The sequence below is a fragment of the Megascapheus bottae genome, chromosome 9 (assembly GCF_031878675.1).
Source record: "Megascapheus bottae isolate mThoBot1 chromosome 9, mThoBot2.hap1, whole genome shotgun sequence".
Classification (NCBI taxonomy): domain Eukaryota; kingdom Metazoa; phylum Chordata; class Mammalia; order Rodentia; family Geomyidae; genus Megascapheus; species Megascapheus bottae.
In genome coordinates, this window is record NC_143517.1 from 409456 (window position 1) to 435959 (window position 26504).

Below are 26504 nucleotides of genomic sequence, written 5' to 3' on the forward strand. Positions count from 1 at the left end.
CTATTTCCTATTAACGTGGTGGTAACTGTCCTGTAGCCTGGTATCCATGGGAGGCTGGTGACCTTAAGGAACTCAAAAAGGCTGTCTTAGAAGATGGCCCTAATGCTCCTTGGACAGAAACAATCCTCCAGGGCCTTGCTCATCAACCATGTACTGCCGCTGATTGGATGGCTCTGGGAAGAGCAGTTCTTCCGGGCCTTATTAACTGGTGCACCCTGTATAAGGGAGAAAGCCCTTCAAGTGCCTCATTGATACAGGCACAGATCGGATGGTGCTTAGAAAAGAGGAAATTCCCCCTCAGTGGAAGCTGGTTGCTGGTCCCCCTCTGTTGGGGGTTGGAGGACAGACAGGAATGCAGATGATGGCTTATTGGGTAACTTGGGAGGATCCCGATGGCAACATGGGAGAAGTTTGCCCCCTAGTGGCCTCAGGCTTAACCGCCAATTTGCTGAGCCAAGATGTATTGGGAGAGACAGAGGCATTTATTACCTCTGACCATAAAGCCTTTTATGATGATCCCCTGCATGAGGATGAGTACCAGCAATATTTTCACGAGGGTCAAAGATGGCATCCAAATTATAGGGACGACTGTACGTTTGAGATAATCAGAAAGGGTCAACCGCTCTCCTGCTCTCGGCGTCACCCCCAATCCTAAGGGCCATTGCTCCTCTGGGGCACCGAAAATACGTTGGACTCTGGGTCCCCTTGTCTGGGTGGAGCAGTGGCCACTACCTCGCCAAAAATTAGAGCAACTTCATCATTAGGTTGGCCAACAAATCCAGTTGGGCCACTTCCAAAGATCCCTGAGCCCTTGGAACTCCCCAGTATTTGTGATTAAAAAGTCTAATGGCAAGTGGAGACTACTCCAAGATTTGAGAGAAATAAATGAGAGAATGGAACCTTTTGGGACCCCTCTAAGGGGGATGCCCTGGTTACCTGCCATTCCTAATGACAAATATCGCATAGTTATAGACATCAAGGACTGTTTTTTCTCTATTCCTCTCCACCCAGAAGATACTGAGAGGTTTGCCTTCTCGTTTCCTTCTAAATTATAAAGGCCCTGATTTGCATTTTGAATGGACAGTACTACCTCAAGGTATGGCCAATAGTCCCCCTATATATCAGGACTATATGTCTAGAGTCTTATCCCCCTTACCAAGGAAACAGGCTCACTTTTCTATGTATATATGGATACCATTATAGGAAGCCAAGACACTCAGCATTTAGATTGCATCTTTAATAAATGTCTCCAACTATTAAAAAATAATGGCCTCCAAATTGCCCCAGAAAAAATCCAAAAGATACCCGCCTTTAAAATCCTGGAAGCTGTCCTAACACTGGATGTTGTGTCTCCTTTAAAACCCCAATTATCTATCCAAGACACTTGCACCCTGCCCCAACTTCAAAAACTTCTTGGTGAAATTAATTGGATGAGGCCAGGGATCTCCATAACCACTGCAACCCTCACACCCCTTTTTGATCTTTTAAAGGGTCTTGATCTGACCTCCATAGTAACTTTTCAACTGATCATAAAGAGGTTCTAAATAAAAGTCAGTTAGCTATTAATGAAGCAGCCTTAAAGAGGAATGATCCTGCTATGCCCCGAATGCTCTATATCCTATCAGGACAGACCTTCCTTACTGCCCTTTAAGGCCAGGAAGTGAAACCTATTCACTGGATTCACCTCTCATTTGGAGGAGCACCTAGAGTTTATTCCATGATTGACAGATGGAAGACTGTATTGTCAAACAATGAGATTTATCCACCTCTCTTTTTGGGAAGGAACCCCACTCTCTTATTGTCTCCTTCAGGATTAATGATGTCTCTTGGCTACAAAGAAATAATGCTAGACTAGCAATAGCCATGGAAGGCTTTCCAGGTAAACTGGATTGTCATTATGGTCCCCATAAATGGAGGATCTCGTTAGTCAGCTGGAGTGGCGACCTACAAAACTTTTTCTAAGTGAAGCCGATCCCTTCTTCCCCACCGTATTCATGGATGGAGGCAAGAAGGGGGCTTCCGTTGTTATTTTCTCCCCAGGGAAAGGCAATTCTTCTTCTGAAGTGACCCTGTCTCATGAAATACAGGGCTTAGCCCAATTTAAGGAACTTTATGCTGTGGTCATAGTGCTACCTGAGGTTAATGGTCCTCTTTTTTAAATATATTTTTTATTGTAATTAATAAAAGGGTTACATGATATTTGCCAGATAGAAGGTGCATTAATTCACATATATTGATACCCTTTCACATGTCTTGGTCCCCATTACCCTCCCCTCCAACCGCCCCCATCTTGGCTTTCCCCCCTTCCCTATCCAATTTCAAATAACCAAACACAAATAAATCCAATATATCAGATAACAAAGTGAGATACTGTAACAATATGAGATAACCAAGGGACAGCAAAAGAGATGAGAGATAACATAGTACATTAAGGACAACAATCATTCATTATATGGCTTTTGTTTCAATATCCTGGATGTCTTTTCAATTAGCTTCATACTATATGGCCTTATGTATCAAGGTTTTGCTCTATTGCAGATCTCTGCTAGTAGAGCCCAAGGTTTCTGCTGATTATGACAAATGACGGAAACCACTGAGCCTAAGTTCCTTTGAGTCTGGCTTACTTCACTTAATATGATTTTTTTTCTAAGACTTTCCATTTCCTAACAAATGGAAAGATGTCGTTTTTTTCGGACAACAGCATAGAATTCCATTGTGTACAAATACCACAACTTGTTGATCCACTCATCAACTGAGGGACATCTAGGCCGGAGGAATTTCAATTCCAAACTTTAGACTCTATTACAGAGCTATAATTATCAAAACAGCTTGATACTGGTACAAGAACAGGCCTGAAGACCAATGGAATAGAACTGAGGACCCAGATATTAAAACCACAGACTTATAGCCACCTAATCTTTGACAAGGGAGCCAAAAAATAGAATGGAAGAAAGACAGCCTCTTCAACAAGTTGTGCTGGCAGAACTGGTTAAGCACCTGCAGAAAACTAAAGTTGGAGCCTTCTTTGTCACCCTGCACTAGAATTAACTCCAAATGGATCAAAGACCTGGAGGTAAAAGCTGACACACTGAAAACTTTACAAGAAGGAATAGGAGATACACTAGGCCTCCTTGGCACAGGTCGAAACTTTCCTAATAAAGACCAAGAATCACAGCAAATAAGAGAAAGGCTGGATAAGTGGGACTGCATTAAATTGCAAAGCTTTTGTATGGCAAAGGACATAGCTAGTAAATTAATTAGGAAGCCTACAGAGTGGGAGAAGATTTTCACCAACCAAACAACGGACAAAGGCCTCATATCTAAAATATATCAACAGCTCAAAACATTGAATCACTCCAAAACTAATCTCCAAAGTAACAACCATCCCATTAAAAAATGGGCCAAAGATTTAAAGAGAGTCTTCTCTGAAGAAGAAACAAAAATGGCCTATAGACACATGAAGAAATGCTCAACATCTTTGGTCATAAAAGAAATGCAAATCAAAACAACTCTAAGATTCCACCTTACTCCAGTTAGAATGGCCAGGATCAAGAAAACTAATAACAACAGATGCTGGAGGGGATGTGGCCAGGAGGGATCACTACTACACTGTTGGTGGGAGTGCAAACTCGTTCAACCACTATGGAAAGCAATATGGCAGTGCCTCAAAAGGCTAAACATAGAGCTCCTCTATGACCCAGCAATTCCACTACTTGGCATTTACCCAACCATCCAGAAACTAGGGCATACTAAATCCACTACCACAGCAATGTTCATTGCAGCATTATTCACCATAGTTACTGGTCCTCTTTACCTGTTCTCAGATAGCCTTTATGTAGTCAATTTGTTACCTAACCTCATAGAAGCTCATATTAAACTGGACAACCACCCCATCACTTTTTTGATGATTCAAGCTAGAAATTTGCTCAAACAAAGGATTGCTCCTATGTTTCTTCAACATCTGAGGGGACATCAAAGCCTTCCGAGTATTTTGACCAAAGTCAATGTCCTCAGTGACCGGTTAGCCTCTGCCCCTGAATGTTACTCTTTACAGGAAGCTACCTCTTTCCATCAGTTCACACATGTCAACTGGAGAGGACTACACCACCACTTTCCCCAAGTTGCCATTAAAGATCTAAAAAAGATTATTAGGACCTGTAAGTCATGCCACCCTTTTTTTTTTACAGGTTCCACCACTCCAAATGAGTGGTGTTAACCCTCGAGGTCTTAGGCCTAATAACCTGTGGCAAATGGATGTTACATGTTTTCCCTCTTTTGGAAAACTTAAATACATTTTTTAATAATAGACACCTTTTCCCACACCTGCTGGACTACAGCCCATTCCAGGGAGAGAGATAAACATTCTATCAGTCATTTTCTTCAATGTTTTGCTACTCTTGGATTGCCAGACCAAATAAAAATCAATAATGGTCCATGTTTTGTAAGCAAGTCTCTTGATGACTTATTTAAACAATGGCAAATTACCCATACTACTGGTATCCCTCATAATCCCAGAAGACAGGCAATAGTAGAAAGATATAACCATGTCTGAAAATCTCAATTAATAAAACAAAAGGGGGAACACTCCTCCCCATCATGATCAGCTAAAGATGGCCTTCTTTACTCTCAATATTTTAAATTTTGCCAAAGGGTAGCATCTCTCACCCTTTCAGAAACACTGGACAACCTCTATTCCATATTGGACTGTCTATTTCCAGTGGAAGGACCCCTTTAATGGGGAATCGAGGGGCCCCAATCTCCTCATTACACCTGGAAGAAGATTTGGTTGTGTTTTCCCAACTGATGAAGCAACGCCAATTTGGGTCCCTGCAAGGAATCTTAAATATTGTCCCCAAATGGGAAGGGACCCCAATAATATTGATGAGAACCCAGAAGGCTCTTTGCCTCCTAAGGATATCTCTCTCTCTTCTCTTTCAGAATAAATAATGACCTCACAATGCTGATTCTATTTCTTCTTGGAGTCAAGATACCCATCATCAGTATGGGATTGGACAACCCCGGGCTATCTAGAGCAATCCTCCAGAAGAAGCTTGCAAACCCATGTGGTAGGGATTGTGTATATGACACCACCACCACCCACTCAACATTGTTATTTTGTTCTTAACTATTGCCCAGATGGAAAAAGGGCAGCCATTCTTATGGCTGGGAAGGAGGCTGGGTGCCCTATGCCCACCCTCACTAATCTTTGCTGGCCAGGCCCAAAGGTCAAGCCACAGGCACCTGGGGAATCTCTACCCCAGTACCCTTGCCATGATTTTTGGGATACCTTACGTGCTCGTTATGAGGAGGTCACGTCATGCATGTCTGGTAATAAAACTTATTGGTATGCCCTGTTCATTAAAAGGGCTCTGGGAGTTAGCCCCTCCTGGAATAAATTTGGCAATAATAACCATGCTTGTTGGTCCACCCTCCCCACAGTAAGAGCATCCGATGGGGGCGGGGTACAAGATCAAGCTCAAAAACATTTAAGTAAAAAGGTAGTAGATAAAATTATTGAGAACCAGACCCCACTGGTCTATCATCCTCTTGATATACCTGAAATAAGGGGCAAGCTGTTTCTTGATCCCGAGACACAATCGATCCTGCAAGCTGCCTTTAATTTGCTTAACATTACAAATCCAAACATAGCAGGGGACTGCTGGATTTGTATAAAGCCTGGGCTGTCATAGGCCAATGCTATTCTTATTAACTCCTCTCAGCATAATACCCAGTGCCCTCTTTTGCCACAGAGCTCTGGAGTTTCTTTGTACACCTTTTCTCTGAAGAGCTCATGTTTAAACTCTGACCCATTCCCCGACAATTCCAGTAATATAGATGTCAGGCATATTCACCATTCATTTTGTCAAAACAATATTACCATTAATGGTACTTTCTTCTGCCCACCTAATGAAACAGTCTTTATTTGTGGAGGGAATGCACTCAGTTTCCTACCCAGAGATTGGACTGGGCTCTGTACCCCTGCTATTGTGGTCCTTGATACTAATGTGGTCCCAAATAATTAAAGTCTCCCTATTCCCACATTTGAGCATATTGGGGGGAAGAGCTAAAAGAGCAATTTAAATTATTCTTATGATTATAGGCCTTCGAGTGGCCACTGAGGCCTCTACTGGGAAAGCAGGGCTGGGAACCTCCTTACATTATTATAAAGCTTAATCTCAACAGATGATTAATGATTTACAAGCTGTTCCTAGTACTCTTTCAGATCTCCAGAAACAACTGGAATCCCTGACTACGGTAGTTCTGCAAAATCATCGAGGACTCAACCTCTTTACCTCTGAAAAGGAAGGTTTAGTCTTTTCTTACAGGAGGAATGCTGTTTTTATGCTAATAGATCGGGAATAGTCCAAGACAAGGTTAAACAGCTCCAAGATCTTGAAAGATGCTACAAGCCAACTTCCTCTGGACTGGACTGCATGGATGGCTACCCAACGTCCTTCCTTTTCTTGGTCCTGTACTCCTCTTGCTCTTACTTTTAACTTTTGGGCCATGTGTTATCAATAAGGCCGTACAATTCATTCAAAGTAGGATAGAATCCATTCAGTTGATGAACATAAAGGTGCATTATCAGAGGCTTGCTGCCGGTTCCACTGACCCCTATGACCAGCGAGGACCCTATGACAAGGAGGGATCCCTGGATTCCCCTTAAATGTCTCCAGGAGAGCCAGTGATGGGTAAGATCTCTGGAGAGGGGACAACCTAAGACAGGCCTGGGGGTGATCAGTACCATGGGACAGAAGGGCGCAGAGTACTCAATGATGGATAAGATCCCCTGAAGAAGACAACCTAAGACAGGGGCTTTGTGTGCTTGTCCTCCCTGTTCTATCAAACAAAAAGGGGGAGTTGTTGTGGCCTGATCTCCATCTCTGGGGCCTGTTTACCATTCCAGCTCAGCAGCCATTAAAGGGCATTGGCCAGGCATTCCTTACATACCTCTCTTGGGATATTTCTGTGTACATGACTCAACTGAACCCCCTAGGGCAGGTCCTCAGCCCGCAAGCTTTCCTGTACTGGTCCCGTCCAGTACTTGAAAGCTTGCCCTGATCCTTAGTGATAGCACCTTAGCCTTTTTTGTATTGGCTCCTTTCCCAATTCCTACCTCCTCTTTCCACCACAGTATATAACTATGTGCCCGATGCAATAAACCTGAGATCTGCTGCACTTTCATGGCTGCCACAGCCCCTGGCTCAGTGTCGTTTTCTCCCCAGTAATTGAGGAAGGGCAGGGTCATCAATAATTGCCATCTTGCTAAGCTCCGTGGGATTTCAGGCCAGTCCTGTGTGTCCCTCTAATACCCATGTTGTTGAGGAGCAACACTGTAGGTCCAGAGGGACTTAAATACAATAGAGGCTGGATTTGTGGGATTTTTTTGGTCATAAATGATGACTAGTGGTGGTATTAGATTTGTCTTTAAGTGCACAAAAAGAGAGACAGAGTGATAATATCAATCTAAAATTGTGAACATTTATTGTCTGGCCAGATAAAGAGCTCTAAGTTGGTCCTATCTTAAAAATCGCAATAGTATGCAGTATTAATAAATAGGCAATGAAACAATCAATGGAAAAACTAGAAGAGAATCCTCTAAATGCTACGCAAATGCAATTGATAAATATTAATGAAAAGTTTGAAAGGTGATATGTGAACATGAAGAAGCCATAAAGGAGGCCATAATAAAGGACTTACGTGAACATGAGGAAGATAGACAAAGAAAAATGGACGAATTCATAGAATCCACAAATAAAAAGCTGACCAAACTCCAATAAATGTCCAATGAGAATAAAGTTGCTGAACTAACCACTCAAATGGAAATCAAGGAGTTAAAAGATGTCCATACATGATCTAAAACAAGAGATGCAAGGCATCAAAAATGAGCAATTGGAAGGGAGGGAGATGAAGAATGAAGTAGAAACTATTGATAGCAGGTTAGACAATGCAGAAGACAGTATCACTGTGGTTGAGATAATCCAGTTGTTATAGAGAAAGAACAGAAAATGAGTCAAATCAAAAGTAGAAATTATGAGACAACACTTCAGGAGGTCTAAGATACAATTAGGAAGCCGAATTTAAGGCTAATTGGTATTCAGGAGGGCCTGGAGAAAGAGGTCAATGGTATTGGAAATATACTTCAGGGAATCATCTCAGAGAACTTTCCAAATATCCAAAAGGGCAGGCCCATCCAAATACAAGAAGCTTTCAGAATCCCAAACAGACCTGACCAGAAAAGGACATCCCACCACCACATTACCATCCGCTGAGGATTCATAGAGACCAAAGAAAGGATCCTAATAGCAGCCAGGAAGAAGAGAACAGTGACCTACAAAGGAAAATCAATGAGAATAACCACAGATTTCTCAGCAGACACCATGCAAGCAAGAAGAGATTGGAAGGATATAGGTCATGCCTCAAGACAAATAACTACTAACCAAGAATACTGTACACCCAGATAAGCTCTCATTCATAACTGACAGAAAATAAAAACCTTCCATTCCAACGAAAAGTTGCAACATAACGTAGCAACAAAACCTGTATTACAGAAAAATCTCAAAGATGTTCTACGCATTGAAGACCAACACAAACGTGGTACTGACAAAGAAATGGGACCAAAAAATTTTACCAGGTAATTGCCACAAGAACTGTCAAGCCACGGGCCCTAATGAAAGCTTTTAAAAATGGCAGAAACTAGTAAATATTTTTCAATCATAACTCTCAATATCAATGGACTTAACTATCCAATTAAACTGCATAAATTGTATAGTTGGATCAAAAAGAAAGATAATCATTCTGCTGTCTTCAAAAAAAACCATTTTTTTAAAGTGAGAGGCTGGAATAAAGTTTATCATAAACAGGATGCAGTTGCCACTCTCATATCAGATAAAATAGATTTCAAATTAAAATTAGTGAGAAAAGACGAAGAAGGTTATCACATACTATTAAAGGGATCTTTCCTCCAGGAAGACATAACCATCCTAAATATTTACACACCTAATCCCGGAGCACCAAAATTACTCAAGCAAACTACTTTCACTAAAAACCACACATATATGGAAACACAGTGATTGTTGGAGACTTTAACACACTACTCTCACCTATGGACAGATCGACCATGCAAAAACTCAACAGAGAAATTTCAGAATTGAACAACTGTATAGAATGACTAGATCTAACAGACATCTGCAGCTTATTCCACCCAACAACATCACAATATATGATTTTTTTTAGCAGCACATGGAACATTTTCCAAAATAGACCACATTTTAGGTCATAAAACAAACCAGGGAAATGGGAACCATTCATGAGAAAGGGTATCAATGTTTGTGAAGTTATGCACCTTCTATCTGGTGAATATAATGTAACCCTTCTATTAATCACAATAAAAAATTAAGGCCATATAGTATGAAGCTAATTGAAAGGACCTCCAGGATACTGGAACAAAAGCCATATAATGAATGATTGTTGTCCTTAATGTACTATGTTATGTCTCATCCCCTTTGCTGTCCCTTGGGTATCTCATACTGTTACAGTATCTCACTTTGTTATCTGATATATTGAATTTATTTGTATTTGGTTATTTGAAATTTGATAGCGAAGGGGGGAAAACCAAGACGGGTGGGGGGAGGGTAATGGTTACCAAGACATGTGAAAGGGTATCAATATATGTGAATTAATGCACCTTCTATCTGGCAAATATCATGTAACCCTTTTATTAATTACAATAAAAAAAGAAAAAAAACCTGTGCAGATTCAGAAACATTGAAATTATTCCCTGCATTCTCTCAGACCACAAGGGCATCAAACTGGAATTGAACACAAATCTCCACCAACAAAAACTCTGTAACTCATGAACATTGAACAACACATTGTTGAATCACAAATGGGTTATCAAGGAGATCAGAAAGAAATTCAAAAGTTTATAAAATTTAACAAAAAGGAGCACACAAAATACCAGCTTATTTGGGACACAGCAAAGGCAGTACTCAAGAGGATAATTTACAGCTCTGAGTTCTTACATTAACAAATTGGAAAAATTGCAAACCAACAATTTAATGTGTCACTTTAAGCTCTTGGAAAGAGCCACAAACCAAACCTAATCCCAGTAGAAGGAAGCAAATTATTAAAAGCAGAATTAAATGAATCGGAGTCCAAAAAAAAACTATAGAAAAGACCAGCAAAACAAGGAGTTGATTCTTTGAAAAAAATAACAAAATTGACAGACCCTTAGCAAATCTTATCAAAAAAGAAGGGAGCATACCCAAATAAACAAAATCACAGATGACAATGGTAATATCATGACAGAAATGACCAAGATCCAGAGCATATTAAGAGAATACTTTTCAAACCTTTATGTCAACTAATTTGAGAATCTAGAATGGATGAATTTCTAGCCAATATTAACATAGCCACACTGAACCAAGAAGACCTAATCCAACTAAACAGACCTATTTCAAGCACTAAAATAGAAATGGCAATAAGAGACCTTTCATCTAAGAAAAGCCCAGGGCCAGATGGATTCACAGCTGAATTCTATAAGGTCTTCAAAGCAGAGCTCACACCAGTACTCCTCAAGCTCTTCAATGAAATTGAAAACGAAGGAGCAAGGACAAGAATCACATGATTTTCTTAATAGATGTAGAAAAGGCATTTGACAAGATGCAACCCCCCCCCATTATGTCAAAAGCTCTGGAGAAACTAGGAATCCATGGAATACTCCTCAGTATAATAAAGGCTACGTATGACAAACCCACAGCAAGTATTATACTTAATAGCAAAAAGCTAAAGCCATTTCCTTTAAAATCAGGAACAAGAAAGGGATGCCCACTCTCTCCACTAGTCTTTAACGTAGTATTAGAATACCTAGCCAGAGCAATAAGGCAAGAAGCAAGCATGAATGGGATCCAAATATGGAAAGAAGAAGTGAAACTTTCCCTCTTTGCAGATGACATGATTCTAAATTTAAAGAACCCTACAGACTCCACTACCAAGCTGCTTGAGCTGATTTGAAACTTTGGCAAGGTAGCAGAGTATAAAATTAACCCTTAAAAATCAACTGCCTTACTATATGCCAACAATGAGAGGAACGAGTAAACAATCAGGAAAGCAACACCTGTAGGAATAGCCTCAAAGTGAATAAAGTACCTAGGAATTAACATAACTAAGAATGTAAAGGACCTTTTGGATGAAAACTTAAAAACCCTAAAAAGGAAATTAAAGCAGAACTGAGGAAATGGAAAAACCTCCCATGCTCCTGGATTGGTAGAATTAACATCGTGAAAATGGCTATCTTGCCAAAGGGCTATTTACAAATTCAATGCAATATCTATCAATATCCCAAGGTCATTCTTTAAAAAAATAGAAGAGGCAATCCAAAATTTCATATGGAATAATAAAAGACCCCATATAGCAAAAACAATTCTTAGCAGAAAGAACAGCAAAGGAGGAATTTCAATACCAAACTTTAGACTCTATTACAGAGCTATGGTAATCAAAACAGGTTGGTACTGGCACAAGAACAGGCCTGACAACCAATGGAATAGAACAGAGGACCCAGATATTAACCCACAGACCTATGGCCATCTAATCTTTGATAAGGGTGCCAAAAAAAATAGAATAGAAGAAAGACAACCTCTTCAACAAGTGGTGCTGGCAGAACTAGTTAAGCATCTACAGAAAACTAAACTTGGGTCCTTCTATGTCACCCTGAACCATGATTAACTCCGAATGGATGAAAGACCTCGAGGAAAAAGCAGATACACTGAAAACTTTACAAGAAGGAATAGGAGATACAGTAGGTCTTCTTGGCACAGGTCAAAACTTCCTTAATAAGGACCGAGAAATGCAACAAATCAGAGAAATTCTGGATAAATGAAACTGCATTATAGCTTCTGTATGGCAAAGGACATAGCTAGCAAATTAACTAGAAAGCCTACAGAGTGGGAGAAGATCTTCACTTACCATAAAACAGACAAAAGCCTCATAACTAGAATATATCAACAGCTTAAAAAATTGAATAGCTCCCAAACTAATCTCCAAAGAAACAACCATCCCATTAAAAAATGGGCCAATGACATAGAGTATTCTCTGAAGAAGAAATAAGAATGGCCTATAGGCACATGAAGAAATGCTCGATATGTCTGGTCATAAAAGAAATCAAGATAACTCAAAGATTCCACCTCACTCCAGTGAGACTGGCCATGATCAAGAAATCTATTAGCAACAAATGCTGTGGGGATGTGCCAGGAGGGATCACTACTACACAGTTGGTAGGAGTGCAAATTCATTCAACCAATAGAGAAAGCAGTATGGCAGTTCCTCAAAAGACTAAACATAGAACTCCCCTATGACCCAGCAATTCCACTACTTGGCATTTACTCAATGGTCCAGAAACAAGGACATACTAAAGCCACTAGCACAGCGATGTTCATCACAGCACTATTTACCATAGCAAAGATATGGAACCAACCCAGATGACTCCCAGTTGATGAATGGATCAACTCCCAGTTGATGATGGAATTCTATGCTGCTGTCAGAAAAAAGACATCACCCCATTTGTAAGGAAATTGAAAAACTTAGTAAAAATCATGTTAAGTAAAGTAAGCCAGACTCAAAGGAACATAGTTTCAATGGTTTCCCTCATTTGTCATAATCAGTAGAAAAACCTTGGGCTCTTGTAACTGAATTACAACAGAACAAAACCTAGACACCTAAGGCCACATAGTCATAGTACGACCTAAATGAAAGGACCTTCAGGATATAGAAACAAAAGCCATATAATGAGTGATTGTTGTCCTTAATGTACTATGTTATCTCTGGTCTCTTTCACTGTCCCTTGGTTATCTCATATTTTTACAGTATTTCACCTTGGCATCTGATATATTCTATATATGCTTATTTGGTTGTTTGAAATTGGATAGGGAAAGGGGAAACAAGAAGAGGGGTGGGAGTAGGGTGTGGGAATTGGGGACCAAGACATGAGAAAGGGTATCAATGTTTGCGAAGTAATGCATCTTCTATCTGATGAATATAATGTAACCATTCTATTAATTACAATAAAAATATATGGAAAAATATATTGAAAAAGGATTATGACAACAAATGATATGAGATAAAGGGATCCAAATATTGAAAGATGAATAAAACTTTCCCTCTTTGCAGATGAAATGTTTCTGTATTTAAGGAATCCTAAAGACTCCACTGCTAAGTTTCTTAAGCTGATTTGAAACTTTAGCATAGTAACAAGGGTTAAAATTAACCCTCCAATCTCAACTGCTTTCCTGTATTCCAACAACAAGAAGAGTGAGACTGAAATCAGGAAAGTCACTCCTTTCACAATAGCCTCAAAAAACAATATTTAGGAATTTACCAAGGAAGCAAAGGACCCCTAAAATGAAAACTTTAAAAACTGAAGTAGGAAAGTAAAGCAGAATTAAGGATGTGGAAAAACCTCCCATGATACTAGATTGGGTGGATTGATATTGAGAAAGTGGCAATCCTACCACAGGCTACCTACAAATTCAATGCAATACTCATCAATGTCCCAATCTCAGTCTTTAATGAAATAGAGGAAGCATTCCAAAAATTCACATGGAATAAAATGAGGTCATGTATAGCAAAACCTATCCTTAGCAGAAAGAAGAGCACGGAATGAATATTGATACCAAACTTCAGACTATTTATTACGGGGCTATAATAATTAAAACAGCTTGGTACTGGAACAACAACAGGCCTGAGGAACAATGGAATAGGACTGAAGACCCAGAAATCAACCCACAGGCCTATAGCCACCTAATCTTTGATAAGGCAACCAAAAAATTAGGATTGAAGAAAGACTCTTCAACAAATAGGGCTGTCAGAATTTGTTAAACACCTGTAGAAAAACTAAAGGTAGATTCTTATATGTCACCCTGCACCAGAATTAACTCCAAATGGATCAAAGACCTTGAGGTAAAAGCAGATATCCTGAAAATTTTACAGGAAGAAATAGGAGATACCCTAGTTCTCACTGGCACAAGTTGAAACTTTCTTAATAAAGGCCCAGAAACATACCAAGTCAAAGAAAGTTTGGACAAATGGACTGTAATAAAATGCAGAGCTTCTGTATGGCAAAGGATATAGCTAGTAAGTTAATTAAAAGCCCACAGACTGGGAAAAGTTCTTCATTAGCCATACAACAGATAAGGGCCTCCTATCTAAAATATACCTACAGCACACAAAATTGAAATTCTCAAAAATAAGTTCTCAAAGCAACAACCATCCCATTAAAAGGTGGACTAGACTTAAAGAGAGACTTCTCTGAAAAGTAAATACGAATGGCCTTTAGACACATGAAGAAATGCCCAACACCTCTTGCCATAAAAAAATACAAATCAAAACAACGCTGAAATTCCACCTCACTCCAGTTAGAATGGCCATTATCAAGAAATCTAATAACAACAGATACTGGCAGAGATGTGGGCAGAAGGGAATGCTACATTGTTGGTAGGAGTGTAAACTAATTCAACCACTCTGGAAAGCAGTATGGCTGTTCTTCAAAAGGCTAAACATAGAGATCCCCGATGACCCAGAAATCCCACTCCAGAAACAAAACACACTAAAGCTACTAGCCCAACCATGTTCATGCAGTATTATTTACCATAGCTAAGATATGGAACCAACCTAGATGCCCCTCGGTAGATGAATGGATCAAGAAGATGTGGTATTTATACACAACAGAATTGTATGCTGTCATCAGAGAGAATGGCAATACTCCATTTGTAAGGATGTGAAAAGACTTGGAAAAAATATTAAGTGAAGCAAACCGGACCCAAAGAAACAGACTCCATGGTTTCCCTCATTTACAATAAGTACTACACATCCAGGATTCTCCTAGCAGTGGACCACAATCGTTTCACACTTATGTGTGAGGATAAGTGAAATGAACTCTGGAATATGGAAATGATAGTTTTATTTTTGTGTTTGTTGTCCAATCCAACCTACTGTGTGAGGTTATTTCTTTCTCTCTCTCTCTCTCTCTGTCTCTCTCTCTCTGTCTCTCTCTCTGTGTCTCTCTGTCTCTCTCTCTGTGTCTCTCTCTGTCTCTGTCTCTGTCTCTGTCTCTCTCTCTCTCTCTCTCTCTCTCTCTCTCTCTCTCTCTGCTCTCTCTCTCTCTCTGCTCTCTCTCTCTCTCTCTGTCTCTCTCTCTCTCTTGTTTTGTTTCTCTCACTATGGTTTATCTCATGTTGTCACTGTACCTGACTTTGGTACCTGGTACTTGAAATAGGGAAGGGAAGGGGAAAAACAAGATGATTGGAAAGGGGTTAGGAGAGGGAAGCTGGGAGAAAAACATCAGAGGAGATATCAGTGTTCAAGGAGTAATGTACCCACTACCTGATGAATATAATTGTAATCACTCTTTACATTGCCCCAACAATAGGATAAAATTTTTAAAAAGATATGAGATATGTTGAATGTACTATATACACTGTATTTTTTCTTATCATATATAGTTATTTTCTTCCTAACAGGACCTAAGAGGGAGTGACAATATAATAATAATAGTCATAATAGTAATAATAATAATGAATTTCCAACTACAAGCCAATGATTAAAAAGTAGTTGATTAGGACTATTATATAGTTTTACAGGAGGATCAAAAGCACCACTTAACAATAGCATGTAAAAAGATAAGAGCCACTTTACTCTAGTATTGCTATCATAAAAATAAGTCATCACAGAAGGATTAAATTCTATATAAAAAATTCTATGTACAAAGAATCAAAGCAAAATAAATATACAAACCTGGCATAATGAATGTAGTATGGAACTTAGTTTAGTGTGTGCTGTCTAAATGAACAGTAGCTTTGAGATACTGAATTTGAAGGGTTATTTTAAAAATCCAAGCCTTTAAAAGCCATTTATCCATTTAGACAGAGGAATAGTAAAAGAAAATGGTTTTGGCCGGGAGTTTGGCCTAGTGGTAGAGTGCTTGCCTTGCATGCATGAAGACTCAGGTTTGATTCCTTGGTACCACATACCAGAAAAAAGGTGGGAGTGGTGGTGAGGCTCATCCTCATCCTCTCTAATACCCAAATATTTCTGTGTGTGTGTGTGTGTGTGTGTGTGTGTGTGTGTGTGTGTGTGTCATGGGACTCTGGGTCTGGGCATTGTACTTGAGCTCTTTAGCTCAAGGCTACTGCCCTACCCCAGAGCCACAGTCCCACTTTTAGAGATAAGAGTTTCAAGTTCTTTAGTGCGTGGGCTGGCTTTGAACCACAATCCTCAGAACTCAGCCTCCTGATTAGCTAGGATTACAGGCTTGACCCACCACATCCAGCATACCCAAATACTTCTAAAAACTACGTGACACAGAAAAAGGCTTAGAGAGTAAAGAAGAACTATTGTGCTGTTGTGATTTTCTGCTATATATTTTCTGATAGACCTATAATAATTACTACAAACGAGAGCAATCATGGAGCCTATGCTTCTTTGGTCTGCTTTACTTCACTTAACATGATCTTTTTCTAAGTCCAATTCCTTACAAATGGGGAGAATGGGGCAATGTTATTCTTTCTGATGGCAGCGTAGCAGCACACAATAGCTCAATAACTATATGCATATAGTTATAGAGGATGAGGCTAAGCCAAATGAACTCCTGAATATGGAATCAAGAGTTTTATCTTTGTGATGGTTGTTTTTTAATGTACTATGTAAAATTATTTCTTTTCTGATTTATTTCCTGTTGTTACTGTATCTGACTTTGGTACCTGGTGTATTGTACATACATTTATTTGTTGATTTGAATTAGGCAAGAAAAGGGGAACACCAAGTAAGTGACTATCTGGCTTACGTGGTAGAGAGCTAGCCTTCAGCTGAAGGGCTCAAGGACAGCACGAGATTCAGAGATCGAGTCCCATGACTGAAACACACACACACACACACACACACACACACACACACACACACACACACAAAGAAGGGTAACACCAAGATGATGAGACAAAGGACTAAAGGTGAACCAATATAACAGTGATGTTCACAAGACAATATGTTGGAAACGAACTTTACAACATGGGAGAAAAATATGGAAAGGGGTAACAATGTTTGAGAAGTACTGTACTCACTAACTTATGAATGCAACTATAACCCCTCTATATATCACCCTCATAGCACATATTCTAAAGAGAATAAAGAAGAAATGCCAAACATTGGACTCATTAAAACAATATTAATAGAAATGGCCAATGATTTTTTTCCTTTTTTATTAAAGAATTTATTAACCTTGGTTTTTATATCATATTTCAAATGACATATTTAACAAAAAAGTATTCAAGAAGGGAATCTCTGTATACAATCACTGGCACTTAAGGTCTTTAAAAAAAACAAACAGAAGAAAACCAAGAGAAATAATACAGAAATGTATAGGATAAGAGTGGAATTCAGTACAGAGATAAGCCTGAAGAATTCTATCACCCTAATAAAAATACATGGTTGAAAGCCTAAGCAATAGATTGAAAGAAGTTGAAAACAGGGCATCACGCATTGAATAAACAGCTGAGGAATTCAAAGAAGCAACAAGTCATTAAAAACTTATTTAGAAAATACCAAGATAACATGCAAGTATTTGCAGCAAACTAAGAGGAATTGATGGTGGAAACTGAAGATATTAAGAACCTATTCAACAAAATAATAGCAGAAAACATCCTCAAGAAAAATAATTTTACCCACCTAATAGAAGCATAAAAATGCAAGCATACCAGAGAATAAAATTGATAGGCATATCATTGTTTAAACTCTGTACTTATAAGGAATGTTGAGAGCAGAAAAATCAAAGAAGTAACTCTTTTACAATAGGAAAATTGTTTCAATCAATGTAGATTTCTCAACAAAAGCTCTAAATTAAAGGTGAGACTGGAAAAATATAATTCAAGCTCTGTAGTATAACAACTGTTAACCTAGTTGCCATTCACAACAGATGGAGAAACAAAAACCTTGTATAATAAACAGAAACTAAGGAATTCCCAACCACTAAATTAGCACTACAAAGAATACTAAAGACAGCCAGCAGAAGACAATCAAAATCCAAGAAATGGAGTGATGAATAAACACTGCCAGATGGGTAGATAAGTAAAAACAAAAAAAATGAAGATAAAGAAGCAAGGGCCAGGAAAACAACAAAATGGCAAGAAACATGATATATTTATTACAATAATGTTAAACATCAAGGGCTTAACTCTCCAGTCAAAAGATACAGAGCAGCACAAAGGAGCACAGGAACAGTACCCAGGCCCCGAGCTCCAGAACTTGCAGACCAAAAAAAAGAATTACCAGGAATATAAAACATGTTTATGGTAGAGTGAAAGTAAATGGGGGAAGGGACACACAAATGGAGGAAGAGTGCTGACACTCATATTAAATATACATTATGGAAAATTTGAACTGTAACAGTCATATAAATATACATTATGCAAAATTTAAACAATGTACCTTGAAATGTCAGATGGGAGGGGAAAACTAGAGAGAATGATAAAAGAGGTGATACTCATGAGGATACATTATATTCATGACCTTACTTATGGAATTGTAACCTCTGTACAATGACTTAATACTTTTTAAATATTAAAAATTATATATAATATAATGTGAACATTATAATTCAGATGCTAATGGCTTCCACATGTAATCATAGCTGCTCATTGTTGTTAGGAACCAATGCAGTCACAGAAGCTCAGGGAACTTAATTTTCAATTATCCAGCTAAAAGCAAGTAGGAATGTATAGCACAACTAATAGTGCACTCACTGTGAACAAGAAAGCCAAGCAAGCACAAGTCCTTGAGTTAAAGATTGGGGAAGGGTTAAGTAGATTCAAGACACAGGACTGCCTTATTAAATTTTTAGAATAGGTATTGCATAGTAGCTGAAATTCAGTACACTAATACCAAGTTTCCTAAAAGACCATTTATGGGAACAGGGAATTCTCTATGAAAAAAAACTCTATGTATTGTAAAAGTAAATATCAACCTTTGTTCGTGCAGTTTCATATAGACTTTCATAGGTAGATACATCTTCCTGATCAGAGTCAACTTTTTTACTCTCACCATCTTCAAAACCAAATCCATAAGTTTTTTCCAAATTTGAAACAACCTATAAAAATGCAAGGCAAATTAGTTGGAGCTGTAGTTCAAAATTTGTCAAGAAATGTAAATATAAAATAAATCATATCAGTATTAGCTTTCCTAGTGAGAGTTTGGAATTTTGGTATTCGCAAGGCTGAGGTTACCTCATTACTATCTCACAAGTAAATTCTGGGCAGTGCGGGATTAATAATTTCCCCTAATAAACATTTTACTTGTGTCAAGATTTGTTGCCAAAGTATGCAAGTGTGTTCTCTGGTACTCAAAAGAACAAACCTTTTAAACTTTGTAGCTGTATCCTTCCAGACTTCTATCCACATGTCTTCCATAATAAATTTTGTCATTTTTATGTGTTGAATATTGTGTAGTAACCTGTTACCAAATCATTACACATGGAGAGAATTGTGGTGAAACCTCCCAACACAGAGTCCAGAAAAATTTCTTACCACAAGGAGGTGTTTGATAATCTCTTTGATCTTTTCATCTCCTGCTATTAATCTCTTTGTCTTAATGGATGGAATGGGTAGAGCATATTGCACCATGGCTTCTCCTGTGGGTGGAGATCTTATGACCATTGGTTCAACTTCATGATGTAGTAATTTTGCTTTAGGTGATGATGATAAACTGAGTGGTCGTTTTATAGAAGGTTCTTCTGGAGAACTTGTCAAAGGGTGACTGAGAACTGAAACGTGTTTTGCTGGCTTCATTTTGTTATCAAGGTAGCTTGAAAAATTCTACATAAAAATTCTTCCCTGTGGATAGACATTAAGAGATTTAGATAAAATCTTCTACTACGTATGTAATAAAATGGAAAGTATTCTAATTAAATTTATGGCTTATGTCTGTTTTTATTATCCAAGGGTTATATTGTTACTGATGAATACAGATAGCATTTTGTTACTTGCTGGAAAAGTGAAGACAGGAGAATGATTACAGATCTTATATGTTAATGTATAGCCAATGGGTTTTACAACTTATGCCTTTCTGGTAATTGACTTGTGAATATCCACATTCTCAATTACCTTTCATAAGATTAATGAATCCTGCACTTTCCAAAATTCTGTCATCCAACAAGACTGATTTTCCCTGAAAATTTTTTTTACAAAATATTTGGCTTAATATTTTATTTTGCCAAAGTAAATAAAAATATTTGGTGCTTAATCACTTCCACTTCTAAATTGTGTGTTATGATTTAAATTTTACAAGTATTAATGTATTTGACTTTAAAATTTTATGACCTAGGATTTTTATTCCTATTTAACAGGTATATAATGTAAGGGTACAAAGTAGCTGCTCAGTTATTAAGTACAAGAGCAGAGACTGAATTTTAGGCAAATTGGTTTTCAAACCCTTCCCTATGTAGCTTAAAATATCATGACCCCATCAGCAGAACTATATTCACTATACACTGCTCAATTTGAAATCTGGACTTCATAGATAATTTTTGAGTCAAGTCAATGTTATCATTGTGCAGTCAACCAATTCTAACTGAAGTGGACGTTGAAGTTACCTGGTGAATATCTAGTTTTGTTGGTAAAATTGTTCTTTAAGATTTTTTGAATGAATTTATAAACTGAAATTGATAATATTAGATGTTTGAATAGACTGCTTCTTTTCCTGGAGATATGTCTTGCTTGACATTTCACAGCAAAAACCCTAGTCCAGGTAGATTTTACATTTGCATGGAAGGGACCATTAATAACTGAGCCAGTTCATACCCTGCTACTGGCATCATTCTTCAAAGATAGTATAATAGGTTTTTTAATTTTGAATATTAAACTCTTTCACATTTTTATTAAAATTTGCTAAAATATTGAACTGTGTTCAAAGATATAATAATATTCTCTTAATACATCAATAAACCTGATTGTGAATAATCTAGCAAACATATCCTCTGATATTACTGATAACTTTTACTTTACCTGGTAACTAGCAATTTTCCTTCTTAAATTGAGAAGATGTAAACATTATAGTACAAAGAAACTCTATAATTAGTTGGAAACATTAGTTTTAAATCATAGCATAAGAAAAGTAAAAGATAATTTGTTACTAATATTAACATTTTACTTTAAGGAAGAATAAAATTTTCTTTTGAAAACTTCATTATAAAGGATTCTGGGAAGATGGCAGAGGTTCGCAGTGAGTTGTTCTGAGCTTCACCAAAATACCAATTTTTGCATTGTACAGAAAGTTGATACCTAAAGAACGATACCAAGTAAGCTGTAGTAGCACAAAGATCTCAGGGAGAGAGGAAAAATTCAGACAGCCTGCTTATGAAGAGAGTTTTGAGCCCACACTGGTGGCAGCAACAGCTGTCACTCCCCAGAGAAGCTGCACCAAGACAAAGGCACTGAACCATGAGCGCTCAGTGCATCACTTACCTGCAGCACAGACCAGGTGACTATGAGCAGAAATCTTCATCCTGCTGTCTATGGACATATGCAGACAACCGAGAGGAAGTGTGAGTACCTTACAAAAGACATTCTCACTCTTGCTCCCAAATTGGCATTGGGAGGGTAGCTCCACCCCATCCAGCCAACAGCCATCTTGGCTACTGGCAAATACCCTGCCAAACCAACTAGCAGATAACTGAAGCCTGACAAATGGTTTCCCCAGTGCCATTTCTCCAAGGAGCAAAGGATCTGACCAGTGTCAGCTTAACTGGGCAATAGGTTCCCTGCCCTGGAGGGAGCAATTCCTCAATGGGTAGAGTGGCTTTCCTCTCCAGTAAACAAAGCAAGAGGCAGCTCCACACCAAGGCTACTCTCTGTTGAGTTGGCTAAAACAATAGTGGTCCAAGGCTGGATCAGAGTGAGTTCTGAATCTCACCAGGGACTCCACATAGAATACAACTCCATCCACTTCTACGCTACAGAAAACAGCCAGATTTCTCCTGTAGGACATGTAAAGTTCCTGCCAGTAAATTAACCTAGGTGAGCAGTCACAAAGACCCCAAGTCTGTAAGGGAGAACTTTTTCTGCCCAGTCAAGCAAACATTGGAAAAACCAACAAAGACAAAACACAAAAGAGACTTCTTAAAGAGACTGATCCCCAAATTCAGTGGATACACAAGAATATTTTTTCTAATCAATTTTTAAATTTTACTACTTTATTTACTTATTTATTTATGTATTTATTTTTGCCAGTCCTGGGCTTGAGCTCAGGGTCTGAGCATTGTCCTTGGACTTTCTCAAGGCTAGAGTCTACCACTTGAGCCTCAGCACCACTTCCAGCTATTTTTTCTATGTATGTTGTACCGAGGAATCGAACCTGTGCCTTCGTGCATGCTAGGCAAGCACTCTACCACTAGGCCAAACTCCCGGCCCCATAATTTTACTACTTTTTTTAATTTTCATTTTTACTTGTTCCTTTTTTGGGGCTCTTTTTTTCTCAGTCCATTTTTAACCTTTTTTTTTTATTCTGTCATTGTGGTCATTCCAAGAAACATAGTGAGAGCAATTAGTAGTAGTTCTCCTTCGTTTTGTATAGACATTTTTCAAACTATATTTTTAATGACTAAATACTCTGTTTTTTAATCTTTTGGTTTTTAATCTCAGTATTTCTTGTTTAAGAACTCATAATTGTGAGGTATCTTTTTTAATCAATTTTCTCTTTTATGTATATATATATATTTCTCTTTTTCTTTAATATGTATTTCTTTTTTCTTTAATATATTCTTTTTACTATTCTTTTTTGAATACTTGGCCATATAGGATGATCTAAATGAAATGAACTCCACGATATGGAAACAAGAGGTTTATCTTTGTGGTTGTTGTTTTTAATGTACTATGTGAAGTTATTTCTTTTCTCTTTTGTCTTTTTTCTCCCTTATGGTTTATCCCCTGTTGTTACTGTATCTGACTTTGGTTCCTGGTGTATTGTATATATGTTCATTTGTTTATTTGAATTAGGGAAGGAAAGGGGAAAAACAATATGATAAGACAAAGGATGAAGAAATGTATCAGCAATATTCACAAGACAATATGTTGGAATTGAATTTTACAACTTGGGAGGGGTGGGAGAGGAAAAGTGGGAGAAAAACATGGGAAGAGATAACGAAGTTCCAGGAGCAATATACTCACTACTTTACAAACTGTAACCCCTCTATACATCACCTTGACAATAAAATAAAATAAAGAGAATTGCCAAAGTAAAAGTGGAAAAAGTAATATGGTATATAGAAATATTTGATATTTTCTTACAAAAGGTAGTAAGTATACAATGTATTACTAAAGAGAGAATAGATGATCAAGAATAAGTACACAATGTATTACTGGAGATAAGAAGTTTGTATACTATTGAATTGTGACCTATCTCAAAATATAATCAATTCTGAACCTGACCAACTGTGAATACATGTTTGTAATAAAGTCTTGTTAAATATTATTAAATTTATATGAGTTTAGAAAAAACTTAGAAGATCTCTACTCCAGTGACTTACTCTTTTTATTTGAGGACTGAGTGTGGCTTGGTGTTATGTCATTTGTCCAACATGCTTGGTTTGATCACGAGTGCAACAAATGAGAACAGGTATTTCCTACATCAAGGACACAAATATATTTCAATATAGGTTGCACAACTAATAGATGGTAGAAAAAAAGGATTTTAAGACTAGAAATATTTGAGAATTATTCATCACCCATATGTCAATGACTTTTTAATTCAAACCAAAAGCAAACATACACGCCAAAAAGAGAACATCACATGAAAACAAGTAGTTATTGTAATGAAAAGGCTCATAAGCCAAGAACATCCACCAAAAGCTGAGAGGCAAGTTCATATGTTCCTAAAGGGCCTTTTGGAAGAGCTATTCCTGCCAACAGCATGTTTTACAATTTCATAGTTAATAGGACCATGAAACCATAAATTTGTGTCTCAAACCGTCAAATTTCCTCTATCCATAGATAAGTTGATAGAAAGGATTCAGTGGGAAGCAAGATATGTACCCAGTATTGAATAAATTTCTGGGATAATATCCCCAGGTAAACAAAAAAAAACTTTTAAGCATGACAACTTGCTTCAGATATGTATAAAAAACTGTTTTGGCTTTTTGTTTTAATATTAACAAGAAGGTAGGGAAGCAGACATTAGACTATTTTAAAAAGTCAGTGTGGAAATGATACTGTATTTCTTTGAGAAAGCCCCTTTTATACTGCAAAATGGCCAATCAAATGAATCCACCAAGTAAACTGATACATAAATATGAATTCTATTCAAGAAATATGTATGCTAATAAGAAAATCATGAATGATTATCCATATTTATTATGTTTATCCCTTATGACAAACTTGAAGTGCATATTATGTCATCACCAGTTTGCACAAGTTCTTCATTTTCTGACATTAGGACAACTCGTTTGCAGTTTTAAACTTCAGTATTGTTATCTATTTTAAACCTTTTTATGATAAACTATAGAAATTTTAATTCAGAAATCTAATTTTATCTCCTGCAAGGGAAAAAGAAAACTGCTAAGGAGCAATCCGTGTCAGAGAACACACACACACAAGCAAGGATGCTTTTGCCTTACAAGAGGACCAAATGAATGCCTCTAGGTTTCATTACCCCCCACCCACACACACACCGTTTTCCCTCATAGGGGTTGTACCTGAAGAGATTGTTGGAAATTTCTTTTCTGGGTTGTTTGGCTTTGGCGAGGCTTGCTCTTCCGAGAGGAACTATGTGTCTGGAAAAGTTGAAAATTATGAGCCTCCTAGATTTCCTTGAAATAGAAAGCCAAGTAACTCTTCAGAAGCCAGTCTAGATCTTCTACAAATTGACATTTGTGCTGAAAAAATGGTGGACCAGCTCGCCTCGCCGCCAGGTCCACCTTGATGTTTCTCTGAGCCTACTGTGGCTGCAACGATCTTAGGGGCGCGTGCCAGCTGTCGCATTCTGAAGACTCCAGGGTACGCACTTTTGATCACTGAAGTCGTGGCCAGCGATGCCCACAATGCAGACAACAAAACACAACAAAATCAGCAAATATGGCTTGCTGTATATGGCAAGCCAAAAATTAGCAATTATTTCACTGTGGGTGAAACGAGTAGGCAGTGCTTACAATATCTTGGAGATAAAGAAAACAAACTAATAATAAATAATAAAATAGATTGAGTTATCTGAAAGGAGAGCACTATGCCTTACACATACGTAGACCACTGATTGTATTCTCACATTCTGATTTTGCAAGGTGCTCAAAAATGTCAGGCGTACCAATTTAGCAGTTCAGATTCTGGGGGCACAGGGAAAATTTGTTCGCATGTGATAGAAAGCACACACTATGACTCTGGGATTATAACGTTTTAAGTACCAGGAATGTCATTGATGTGCATCATCTACTGCACCCACATTTGCTAATAAACAAATAAGCATCTGAATGTATGAATGATTCCCGTCAAGGAGTTCCTTTGCAAAATAAACCATTTCTGAGAGTTGTATTTTGAAATCAGGTAAGTATAAAGTCTTTGTTATTGTATATTTTGAAATAATTATTTGCTGTTATATCACTTAAAATCACTTGCAGATAAATATTTCCCCCACATTGTGTGTATCACATGCTGTGGAGCTAGGATTTTTGTGTTTAAATTATGGGGCTGCCACTGAGTGGAAGTGTTGTCTTAAGGCAGTTTGCCTTGCTATCCTCAGCCTGGGTCTTTGTTTATAGATAGTTAAGTATTTCTAACCTCCCAGAATTATGAGTTTTAAAATGAGTTAAATGTATACACAGTCCCTAGAATAATGCATATTATTTACAGACTAAATTTCGCAAAAACTAATTCAAATACTTTTTAACCCTAGTTGTAGTAAATTAGTGGGTTTTGAATAGCTTCATTTTATAAATTTGCTAAACTTTGTAATTAGGAGAAATAACAGAAATTCAGAGATCTTATGTAAAGATAGTAGTTGTAAATATTCATTTAAATATTAAATTTTGCTTCAAAAGATTTTATGAAATTTATTTTAGACAAGTAAAATCTGATAAAGGCAAAAGGTATGAACTTACAGTTCATAAATTTACAGTTTAAAAACAATTTACAGTTTATGAAAATTAATACCAAGGAAGAAAAATGTATTTTGCCATTAGATGGGGCTAAAGAGAAAGGGGACAGACAAATAGAAAGGGTCAAGTTATGTAAGTGCAGTCAAAATATTTAATGTAAAAATGGAACAAAACTACTTAAAGAAGTAGGTAGGATCTGGACAGAAGGAGGAGGAGGTACTGGAAAGTATGACTTTTGATAAAGATACAATATACTTATGAATTGACATGCTGAATTGAATCCCTACTAAATGAAAATAATCTAAAGAATAATAATAATAATAAGGCATGATTGAAAGAAATAGACACATTATAAAATATAAAGTGAAATATTTACTATAAATAA

The 26504-nt window shown here is 37.6% G+C and overlaps 1 protein-coding gene across 1 annotated transcript in view; it reads right to left on the minus strand.

Moving 5' to 3' along the window:
- Nucleotides 1–24971, minus strand: part of LOC150058669 (coiled-coil domain-containing protein 7-like) — a 263512-nt gene extending 238541 nt beyond the window's left edge. Inside the window, exons 1-3 of the mRNA XM_090339663.1 lie at nucleotides 24728–24971; nucleotides 19569–19874; nucleotides 19010–19132 (exon numbers count right to left, since the gene is read on the minus strand). Coding sequence (XP_090195789.1) covers nucleotides 19010–19132; nucleotides 19569–19829 — 384 coding nt within the window. The 5' untranslated portion in view covers nucleotides 19830–19874; nucleotides 24728–24971. The remainder of the gene's footprint in view (nucleotides 1–19009; nucleotides 19133–19568; nucleotides 19875–24727) is intronic.
- Between the last annotated feature and the right edge of the window lie 1533 nt (nucleotides 24972–26504).